Source organism: Haliotis asinina, chromosome 3 (assembly GCF_037392515.1).
Source record: "Haliotis asinina isolate JCU_RB_2024 chromosome 3, JCU_Hal_asi_v2, whole genome shotgun sequence".
Taxonomy (NCBI): domain Eukaryota; kingdom Metazoa; phylum Mollusca; class Gastropoda; order Lepetellida; family Haliotidae; genus Haliotis; species Haliotis asinina.
In genome coordinates, this window is record NC_090282.1 from 83,560,690 (window position 1) to 83,573,451 (window position 12,762).

The 12,762-nt window shown below is 37.4% G+C and overlaps 1 protein-coding gene across 1 annotated transcript in view; it reads left to right on the forward strand.

The window, feature by feature from the left end:
* Positions 1-41: 41 nt before the first annotated feature.
* LOC137278609 (homer protein homolog 2-like) overlaps positions 42-12,762 on the forward strand; it is a 64,285-nt gene continuing 51,564 nt past the window's right edge. The window contains exon 1 of the mRNA XM_067811077.1: positions 42-121. Coding sequence (XP_067667178.1) covers positions 111-121 — 11 coding nt within the window. The 5' untranslated portion in view covers positions 42-110. The remainder of the gene's footprint in view (positions 122-12,762) is intronic.

Here is a 12,762-nt window from a genome sequence, read left to right on the forward strand (position 1 = left end):
CGAGCGAGATTATGCGAGATCACGCTTTACCCGTCATTCATTTGACTTCCGGTTACACGGAATGTAAACTGAATAAAAATGTCAAGTTGAGGCAGAACAATGACTTAAAGATGAGCCTAGGGTAAGTGAAAAAGCAAACGTACTGTGAAATAGTTACCAACACCTCTTTTACAGCAAACGAATCTGTGTCTTGAATGATGACTGAAGGAAACGTGTTTGAAAGGAGCACCTGTTTTACTGTATTGTCCGGTTTTGGTTCACAACATGGAACTTAATAGACATATCACCAATTTTTGCTTTTCACTGCCCCTTGGGAAAGAATACGCGATCGATATGCAGGAGAAAAAACTTTGTTGAAATGTTATGAAACGGCAATAATTGTATTCACTATGCAGTGCAGTAACACCGAAGGAACATGCAACTCTCCAATTTTGACCGGAATCATAGCAGACGAAACATTTAGGTGTTTCTGCAAGATACATTGTAGAGAATTCGAACAAATGATATATTTGCTGGAAAGGGTGTAGAACTGTTACTTTTTAAAAAGAATTGTTACACTTTAGCTTTCTGCATCATTTTGTATTATTTTCTATACTTACACTGAGAAAATGTCATGCGATCCAAATTGACTGTATGAAAGTGTAATGTCTTTTAGCAGTATTTACAAGTTGTTATGTATGACCAGTATCTGTTATGGATTAAACTTCTTTTTAATTCTTCAAAAACAATGTTTCAAGGTCTCTTCCAGACCCCTTCATCAGATGTACTAACAGTAATGCTATGACGTTGACCCTATGATGTCATAACTGTGCTGTGACGTCACAATACATGACGTGACTTGTTGCTTACATAATGGTGATGGATTGAAAGACAGTGATAGTGAATTATACTAAGTTTGAAAGTTATGATACATTTATACTATATTTGAAACTTGAACATTAATACTAGATTTGAAAGTTATGATAAATTATACTATATTTAAAACTTGAACATTAATACACAGTAGTAGCTAATTACACAATAATGGTTAATTACTTCTCAGAATGAATAAATGAGTTACTTCACAAGTTCAAACATCCATTACGAGCTAAATAATAGGTCCATTATGAGTTAACTAATAGGTACCACATGCTTGGCAGGTAGAAACCTTGGTCTCGTTTTATGCCGGTTCATGTCTCCGAATTGCTACCGCCTCATGTAGTTTACGTTGACACCAGTCATTGTTGTAAGTAGAGAGCACCCTAATATTGTTCCACATGATCGTATGACTGGGGTTATTTGTTATATGCTCAAAGATCGCCGACTCATCATTTCGTTTACAGATGATGACTTGTGTTCAGCAACATGGGTGTTGATGGGCCGGAGATTTTCACCAATGTATTGGTTAAAATTGTATGAGTGTCTTAAGTGTTGGAACATGAGAAAGATACAGCAAAGCCTGCTTTGCTTTTGATTAGTCAGGCTATCTGGTGAGTGACTGGCCCCATGTAGGGTATTGTGATCGTGATCAGGATTGGATCAGACTTGCGTGTTTCTGATGATTCGCATGTTTTGGTGATAGTTCTGGATACAAGATGTGCTGAGTAGCCATTGAGGGTCATGAAAGATCTCTTGAAATGATCTGTTTCAATGCTTAAATCATCTGGGTGGCAGGTCGCCTTGGCTGTCCTTGTGAGTGAGTGAGTGAGTGAGTTTGGTTTTACGCCGCTTTTAGCAATATTCCAGCGATATAATGGCAGGAGACACCAGAAAATGGGCCTAACACATTGTACCCATGTGGGGAATCGAAACTGGTCTTTGGCATGACAAGCGAACGTTTTAAACACTAGGCTACCCCACCGACCTGTCCTGGTGAGAGTGGCAATAATTGCTCACTTGATCTTTGGGTGGTGACAAAAGTTAAAGTTGATGTACTGATCTGTTTGAGTTGACTTCCTGTACACAGAAGTGATGAGACCTTTGGCTGTTGATTGGAGAATGACATCAAGAAAAGGAGGTTGCTTGTTCTGCTCAGTCTCCATTAGGATGTTGATTGCTGAGGTGCTGCAGTGGCTGTGTTGGGTCATCTTGCTTTTCCATGGTTGTGACTGTATCATCAACTTTGCAATACCAGCACAAAGGTTGAAAGGGTGCTGTGGAGAGAGCAGATTCTTCGAAGGAGTTCATATATATTTCCGTTACAAGAGGTGACAGTGGTGAGCCCATGGGTAGACCATGTATCTGTCTGTAGATCTTGTCATTAAGTGTGAAATAAGAGAAATCAAAACAGGTGGTAGCAAGCTTGATGATGCTATCTATCGTGAGGCTGGTGTCAAGTTCTTTGATTCGGGTCTGCAGCTTTTTTCGGAAAATTTCTGGAGCTTCTTGTAGCTAGAGCTTCCTCTAGGATGTGAGAGAGGTGCTACACAGTGCTATAAAAGACAGATCCACGTGAACATACTAGTATGTGTTCCACAGGGGCCTACTGCGGGTCTGAAAATGGATAAACTAAGTCCTGGTTTACTGTCCACCACCCCCTATATAACATGTTGAGGTGCATCACAGAAATGATCAAGAACCGGAATCAAGAATCAATTTTTCATAGGTGTCACAAGTATCAAACGCCTTTGTCCATATTTCCGATGTGTGTAGGAGGCACATACACATGCTTTCGAAGGGGGTGCATTTGTTGTTTTTTATTGATTGATTGATTTGATTTTTTATTGATTTTTATTGATAAGACTGAGTGGCTGTGCTGGGAGTATGCAAAATTACAGCTTGACAAGTATTAGATGAGCTATGACCTGACAAATGGCCCCACTTTGCATATATGAGAACGCCTTCCAGAACATTCTATTTGGAACAAGAGGGAAACAGCTTGTAGTCTAAATATTGAAAACTTCAATTTCCTTGTGCGAATTGTGTTGTGGTGGTGTTTTGCTGAACTAAATCGCTCTATAAGCAACCAAGTGTATTCATCCAGATTACTTGCCTCGCATGCATGTCACAAACACGTTCACTGAGCCACAAACACGTTCACTGAGCTGGTTCATCTAATACTTGTCAAGCAGTAGGTCATCAGCACAATCTGATTGGTCGATAAAATGACAACAAATGCACAAGCATGGTCTATTGTTTTATATTGGTAAGAATAATTTTAGAAACAAGTGAAGATATTTTTTTAAGAACCATGTAAAAATCCTTTCATTCAGAGTAAAATCAGATCGCCGGAGTTAGTGAAGTCAAGCGCTGACAACCTATTTTTGTATGCTTCTGGCTCAGCCATTCAGTCCTTGACGATGCAATAAAAGAAAACAAATGAGTTAATTAAAAAAACAACATCCACTGTAGTCCCCTGCCCATTTGTTGTATCCCCCTGCCTTATCCATTATCTTCCTCTCAACGTCCGTTGTATTCCCCTGCCCCTCCGTCGTCCTCCTCTGCCTGTCCATCGTCTTCCCCTACTTGTCCATCGTCTTCTCCTCCTTGTCTGTTGAATTCCTTTGCCCATCCGTTGTCCTCCCCTGCCTGTCCATCGTCTTCCCCTCCCTGTCCGTTGTCTTCCCCTGCCTGTCAGTCGTCTTCTCCTCCCTGTTTGTTGAATTCCCCTACCCATCCATCGTCTTCCCCTCAACGTCCATTGTATTCCCCTGCCTGTCCGTCATCTTCCCCTGCCTGCCCGTCGTCTTCCTCTCCTGGTCCATTGTATTCCCCTACCCATCTGTTGTTTTCCCCTACCCATCTGTTGTGTGCCAGCACAGCAACTCTGTCTTCGGCAACTCAGTACAAACCAACAAATGCATCCCCATGGAAAGCATCTGCATATGCCTCATACACACATCGGAAATATAGTCAAAAGCGTTTGGTACTTGTGAGACCTTCAAAATACGATATGTTAATTGATGAGTGCATAATTTGTCTGGTTTTCGATCATGGCTCAGTATTTCCTTGATGCACCTTTATATGTTATATATTAGGGTGACTGGATAGTAAACCGGGGCTCGGTTTATCAATGCACAGTGGTGGCCTATGGGGTGTACACTAAAACATCTAACTGCACAATTGTAAAACGTGGAAGTATGTAAGCTGATGACTATACCAGCCATAGAAATAGGAATAACGATACTGAAATGTTATGCCTGTCTGTAGGCCACTTTATATGGTCTTGCAATTGAGGTGTTGAAACATTTTGTGGTTAACTTGACAAAGACCTGCCTACCTGGCATATTTTGTATGATTGTGTATTGTTAAATAGGATTATACACCCACATTGTATGCCATTTGAGTGATATTTGTCAAACGATACGTTCATTCACACTGCAGTCAAGTTTTAGTATTAACCATCATTGAGAACATCCTTGTCTATTCTTCCAATATTGTTTATCAATGCCATCGACACACATATCCGAGCCCTACATGTATATTCTGACTGCTTACAAATGGCAACAGTATGCACATTAGGGAAACATGCTGGGAGGAGACTGATTATTTTCCTGATGAGATCATACACTTTTGCATCTCAAAAAACACTTTTTAGCCACCATGAATACAATTTGAAGGCAAGTGGGGTAGGCGGGTATGTTGACATACATGTCTGATATAACTCAAATATTACATTAAATTACTTTTGTGAAAAAATTAACCATGGTAAACACATCAGTCCTGCATGTCTGTGAGTTGCCTATTTTTATGCTTCTAAGACGTGTTACATTAATTACATACCGACATATTATTATAACTTTCCACTCAACATTTAATCTGAAGGATACATTGCCTTTGTTCCCGTGTGTGATGAATGTATGTGAAGTACCTGGAATCATTACTTGCAGCTTACCAAATGAAACAGAGGAAACACAAATAGCAGCTTGTGAATTACTTAATGAAAGTTTGTGCACCTGACTTCAGGTGAGGAAGTACTACAGAAATATATGGAAAATATAAAGTTTATCCATAAAACTAAGTCAGTTGTGCAAAATTCATAGCAATATCAATGCAGTAAGGAAATAAGTAACACATCATAGGAATGAAATCATTTCAGATAATGTACCTGTTAATGATAAATGACACACACATTTTGCTTCGCTTTTCATTCTACAAATATCTGCAAACGTTAGGGGTAACAACTACTTTTATATGTTACACTCTGATTCAGATTCTTGTCAAACAGTAATGAAGAACCCTAGAATCTCAAATCCAAGATGAGGAATGCTTGAAACCAGTTTTTGCACCTACCATCAAAAACTGAGCTTTCCAACATCTAGAAGATATGTTCATGGAACAGTTCCTCTGTGGATATCATGGCCTCCATCAACAGGATTGTGGCAGCCATGCTACCTTATCCCTAACATGGATGTGTCAGTAGACATGCCCATTATATCAGGGCAGATTACGTCACCTTTTCCTGAATGCAAGAGACATGCTCTTGCAGTATACAGGGCTGGCAAAAATAAACTGTAAACAAAGACATAATGAAATTTTTAAACTATGCCTGAGAACAAAACTGTCAGTCATATTTTAGTACTGTCACTGCCTCTTTCAGAGATATTAGACAATTAACTTGGGAATATAATAGACGATCTTCAGCAGGATACCATGGAGAGATTTCAGGTAATCAAGATCAACTTCATGGCTCAGGCAGATATTTCTGTCTTCAAAGTGACTATGATCTAATTCATTGGATAGTGATCAGAGAGAGCAGTCTTTTCAAATAATTATATTCAGGGATTTTCTGTTTTTGTGCATGAACCCACAAGCAGATACTGCCTCTGTCAGGTAGTCATGTCACTGAGTTTGCTTGTTTATTCTGGCAAAGATGTAGTGAGCAAGTGAATGAGTGTGGTTTTACACTGTCTTTAGCAATAATCCAGCAATATCACAGTGGGGGACACCAGAAATGGGCTCCACACATTGTACACATGTGGAGAATCATTAGCTGGTAAGTGAAACGCTTTAGCTACAAGACGACCCCACCGTTCCATCAAACAGTGGTAGAGAATTCGTAAGGTTTATCAAACAATAGTTGTAATCCTTGGTGTTTTGTAGCTGGTGGTGGAAATTCTCCTGTCTCTGGATGATGAAGTTTACTGAAAACTGAAGGTTGACAATGATGATAATTTCTTAACAATTGGTTGTGTTTCGTTGACTGTGAAAGGACTTCCTATGAAAAGCTGGAGTTTCACATGTTTATTTTCAGCCCATGAAAAGAAGACAAAGAAGTGATTGTTCTTGTAAGTTTATTTGCATTCAATTTAATGCAGGCATTTGCAACATTTTTGAGTCAAGGCAACTGGCATGCACCCTCTCACACGAACAGCATTTGGTTATATCTAAAAAAATATATTGCAAGAAAACAACTGAAATCGGGTGCTTGTGGTGGGCGTATGGAATGATCAAACTCTCAAGAACAAAAATGGTTTAGGCTTCTGCTTGAAATTCGAAATTCACATAATTACTTTCAGAGAGCCCAAGTACAGGATGTATGGCAATGACATTATAGAGGTAGTGTTCTAAGGATTATCAGCAATGATAACTATTGTTTGTATGGATGAGGGATGGAATTCCTGATATGTTGTTTCTTTGGATAAGGGAATGGAGCAGTCAAACTGGGTAGGGTTATCCAGGACTGTTTAAAGTTAAAGACTGATTCAGAAGTGAGGGATAAACAGGATTGCAAACAAACCTAGCGTTTCTGCGAATAGATTTGTCACAAATCCTCTGGTGACCCACTAGCGCCACTAGTGCCATCAGGATGGGAAAGTGGAAAACGCTGATATAAAGGATGGCAGTACAACAAGTATATGGAACAAAATATTTTGATTCACTCAAATTATGCAGATTTTGTATACAAAACATCTGGCTGTGTCATTATTTTCACAATACATGGCAATGAGTGTCAGCAGTCTAAGTAAGCTTAGTCTCAGTACTAATGGTTACACTCCTACACTGAATGTAACAAACCCTAGTAGGAGGTCGTGTCAGGTAATCTTTGAGTCACCTATGACCATCCAATCAACCGCAAGACAGCTGAACAGATTTTACCAGTCAGACAACAGTTACTGTGTAGGGTTTGGCGGGGCGTACAGAATTCCCCAGTCGCTGACACTGATCCCTCTGCAAGTGAAAATCAGCCTAATGCACATAAATTTGACTAGCAGTATACACGCTTAGGACTTCCTGATGACATTACCATTATCTAATATTTTGGCATGGTGACACCCTTGAATATTTACAAAAATGCTATTTTCATTGATTGTTCACTTGCTGTTGACAGAGTTGTAGCGTGCTCCATGTGCATCAGCTGGAAGTGATGGCATGGGAAAATAGCATTCTGAATCATTTGGGTACAAACCTTTTCAAGGCAAAAGTTCAAAAGGTATGTACGAATGTCCACATTTGCAATTTGGTAAGCTGTGGTCTGATTGGTCGATCTCAAAGGTTACCTGACTGCTAGGGTTGCTAATACCTCCTGCTAGTGTTTGTTAGACTCAGTAGAGGAGTGTAATGAATAATACTGAGGCTAAGTTGACTTAGACTGTGAGGGTCAGCTGACTGTGTCAAAATACAATTAGGATTCATTTAATTAAATTTTATTTGATATATGTCATTTCTGTATAAAAATGTGCAATGGCATGTTAAACTTGAGAAAATCACATGATGATTATGAACTCATGAAAGCTTTACATAGATTATTCACCTCTATAACGTTTAGCATCAGTCTTGATGAGGGCATGTAGTATTGATCTGCAGGATGCTATAAACAGCCAGCCATGATTACATAAGTTGATGCTGTGCTCACTATTACTTCCATGCAGAGCTGCCTAGTAATGACTTCCTCATCCGAACTATTCTAGCCAGATGAAGGCTTGGATTTAATATGCTCTGTTATTTCTTAACATAAGTGTCAAAAGAAGTTTGCGTTGGTGATCCTACTTTCAGGTCCAGTGGCACACAATGATTATATTACGAGGTTATTTCATGGAGGATTGGGTTTAATTCTGGATGTAACATTCTATTTGATTTATACATTAACAAAGTACTCTATTTGTAAAGGTTGGAACCTGGAGACACTGACAACATGGATAAGGCTGATGTTAGAGGCAAGCTGTTTTTCAGAAGGATCTGTATCAGACCCGGTGTCAAATCAGTCAGATGACTGGATCTCTATATCTTAAGATGTAAATTTTTTTTAAGATGTGTGTTTGAGGTATTTATATGCTTTTACACAAAGTCAACTATACACCTTTAGTGCCAGACTCACGTGAATCAATATGGGGATATCATTGAAGATAAAATTTTATGCAATGGTATCATTAATGACATTTGTTAGCATTTTAAACACATATGGTTGAAATGTTGATCTGAAGAACACACAGTTATGAATGTGTTATTTTTTCTAATTTCAGAAACAATTATATATGTGCGGTTTTGTGCAAAAAGTATTAAAACATGCAGCATCAAGGTATTGAAAAGAATTGGGAGAGGGGGGTCATTGATTTTGTACATGACATGAGGTGGGGTCTCTTACTCTGCACATAATTTGGGGATGTCATTCACAGTGTACATGTCATAACCCAAGTCCCCAGTGACATCAACAACCTAATTTAATTTACTACATTGGTACATGACTCTAGAGAATAATTAACTTAAAACATTTACTCAGCTCTTGATTGATTTCACAAGTCAGATAAGCTGTGATCTTATTCATATTTCCGAAATTAAGTATTGTTCTAGGCTAGATTTGGAATTTAGTTTTACATTTTATAGGTGCATGTTTTTAACAAGATAAATTTATATCTGGGAATAACTCTAAGCTACATCTGTAAAACATGCGCTCTTGCAAGCTTGAATACAGCGTAAAGCCACTAAACAACTTTCACAAAGCAAGAAAATGAATAATGGGGTGACATACCATTTGTTATTCATGACAAGTACGAGAATCTATTTTCAGTAGTAAACTTTCATGCATATTGTCCAGAGATGAATAATTCAAACAGCCATGGCTGATTACAGCTGTAGACAAGAGCTGAGGTTTTTGTCATAGGGTGTCAACCTAATCTTAGTGGCGAGTCAATCATGTTTTCTCCTTTGAGGACAAACCTGGGACCTGAACATTAGGAATTTTGACACTTTTGAACCCACTGAAGCACCTGTGTCCAGGACGATGTGTTACAATAATCTGACATCACACTAACATTCTCATGATTATCTATCAGCTGGTGGCAAGGTTTCAACATGTTTGGACGCATGTTCTGTTTTGTCTACACTCACTGTTCCCTGAGATAGCAGTTGTTAGATATGCAGTATCCAGGAATTTCATTTTGAGACAACAACTCATTTCAGAGTTTGTGAATCATCATGGTTTAATCATTTTTTACCTATCTGACCTTTAAGAAGCCATTCTTTGTTGCTGAATCCCAATTATACATGAGATAGAAATCATGAGAAGAATCATTATAGAAATCACATGATATTAGAAATGGTACTATTTCTGTGTAGACTTCTTCAGACCATATTCTTAAGCAGATGGCTTTGTTGTGTCATCATCAAAGCTTACTAGTCTGTATCAATGGCTGCCGTCTGCATGAATTACTATCCTTGAGACTATTATGCATGTTTGAAGTGCTTCCCCGAACACAACTATATGTGCAGCAGGTCAGTGATGTTGAAACCAGTCCTACGGAATATCCCCCAAGTTGCTACTTGAGAAATACTTTTGATTATCCTAATTACATATTCAGCATATGGAACAGGCAGATACAATTTTCTTTAACAGGTCTGTGGTTGCATGTTTAAAAAGCACTATGTTCAGACAGGGATGAGCTTAATGGTTTAGACTATTACAGGAAGTCCTTCATTAGATTACTAATTTTGTGGGCGATTAATCTAAAGTGGTTCATAAACCACTGTTTGATGTCCTGCAGTTGAGGTTATCTGGATGGAAACCTCTTGCTAGCTCTGTAAGAGTTGTTATTTGATGCTAAAAGTAGTTTTTCCATCTAACCCCAGAGCGTGTGTGTCCATGAATTGGCAGCTAATGGCCCTCACAGTGATAACATGGGCGGCACTTATGGTTTAGTTGCCTGTCTCCACCAGGCTTTTGATCCAAGTAAATGATACATGGATAATCAGTTGTTATCAGTTACGAAGAAAATAAATTTAATGCTGATGTATGTTTATGGATGATTACCGTGATGTGCACAAAAATATGCTGATTAACACAGATAGTTTTATCTTGGAAAAGGGACTGAAAGGAAGTTAGCAGTTTTCAATTCAAGTCACTTAGAAAATGCTTAGTCTACTAACTCAAATCTGTTTTGTATATTTCTTAAAAGTTAAAGATCTAACAATATTTCTAATATGAGTCTAGCTATAGTAATTTGAAAAACACCTGGCTTAAAATGTTTATGCTCTGAAATATTGAGGTGAAGAATGTGTTCAACATTATGAATAAGAAAATTGTGTCATCAGTAATATACTGAACAGCAAAAGAAATGCAACTGTTTTTAGGGCTTTTTTTTGTCAAGTTTTTCAATAGAAGACATAAACATGAACGCTTACTTGTCCGAGATTTCTATATTTTTTTAACTTACATTTCTTTTGCTGTTCAGAATATCTTACACACACTATTGTGATAAAACTGAAAGTGTGCTGCGACAACTTGCTACATGTAAAGACAGAACCCAGCAAACGAGTTGCCGTGGTCACCCTCGTTGAAAAAAAGATCGTTTACGACGAAAAATCATTAGCGGACACATCTTTAGTTTAGAAAGGCATTGTTTGTTTAATTTCCAAATGCAGTACGAACTGACACGATAGAAGATAACAGGGAAAATGCCATGAAAACTTGCTTTATTGTCACAGCATTTCCTACGACAGAACATGAGGCAGAGCAAGTCTCAGGTGTCGGAGCATCTGTAAAATAATGAAAATTCTATTTTTATACGTTATCAGCCCTTATGTTATTCCCAACGGTAATTCTTTAACTATTGCCACATTGAAATCTTAGAAATAGTTCCCATACTACCACCAATCTCAACGTAAAAGAAAATCAGAGATACACCTCCGGCAAAAGAATAATCCCTGGAAGTTCTTTATCGAGAATTTGTGATTATTACACATTCCTGACAATTGAAGAAATAGAATGTAAAGGTAGTTAGAAACATAAATGTTACGTTTTCAGCAGCAGTTCCTCACTAATCTGAATCCTGAATCATAGCTTGAAATAAAATATTTATCCCTTCTAAGATATGTCCACCAGTCAGTGTTGTCCGTCCTGTTATATATGTGAATTTACTGATTCATTTCTTATAAAAGTTTAACACCACTTAAAGCTCTTAATATATTTACAGAGATTTCTCACAACGAATTGCATATAATTCTGACCACCCAAGAGGGTGTGAATCATAACATGACATTTCATATGTTTCACAGTTTTTATGGTAACATTAAATTGACAAAATATTCTTCACGACAGTCCTTGTACTATCTAACTTTATCTATCTAACTTTCTGATTTTCATTCAACAGTTCTAAGAAAACTTTAGGTTATGTCTGCTTGTTAGGAATAAACACAGAAAATGTGTTTACTATCAAATATATGTTTTTGATTATATTAATTTGAATTTAACCCCACAATTATTATATGAAGATATGTTGATGCGTTTATTTATATTACAACAAACAACAGTACAATGTACAATGACTGAATAAAGTCATGCATGTGTAATGTAATATTTAAGTATGAATGCACCAGCATACAAAGAATCAGATAGATTTACAACATTGTACAGTGCAAATACAATGTAAACTGGGAAAAGATATTGACTTTATTGATATATTTGTGTTGGAATTTGAAAAATCAGTATAAAGCAACAAAACAGAGAGAGCGAGGTCTAAAAAATGAAATATGAGCTTTTTTATGACTGTTACAATAATCTGATCATTGTGAAGACAAGATGTATGTACACATTGCAGAAAAATGTAAACCATTCGATGCTGACAACACTTAACAGTACCCTTTATATCAGAGATTGAAATTTATTATCAATATAAATATATGTATTGTTTAGTTGTGTAATGAAAAATAACATTTCGAAAGTGCCTTTGAATGTGTACTTAACCTAATGGTAGTTTTGCTTAGTATATTTAATAAATTAATATATTAATATTGTTTCCTTTATTAAAACTTGAGAAAAATGTTTTAATTTATACACTTGATTGAGGATAATTAACATGCAGTCATTGTAGAAATTTGCAGTTTTATTGTTTATTATTTATCTATACAGTGAATTAATATTTCATGCATCACAAACAGTTACAGACATAAAAAAGTACAGTAGGGATTTTAGTTATGCCCAATTTATCGCATTTGCAAGTTGGCTACATGTAGGCGATAACTGCCATAATTCGTCCGTTATGTTATTTTACAATTACTTCACCATTGTTTCTCACTTTCCTCTTTACCTCCTAAGTATCTGATTGTCAGAAATGTCAATCCCATCATGAACGACCCAATAAAATTTACATAACGAGACTCTCCGTGTTTCACATTTCGCGCATCTCCTCAACTCCCCTCTTTGTCCTTAGTGAACTCCATGAATGCAGCTATGTCGGCCGTAATACTGAGACAATTTGAGTACATATACAGTGAAAATACACTGCAGTTTTAAATGTGTGATACTGAGACATCTAGTGCCAGACATAAATTACCAACTGCAAAACGTCAGCAAAACGACAAAACATGACCTGAAAACGATCAGCTGATTCCACTGCCTCGCTTCGAACT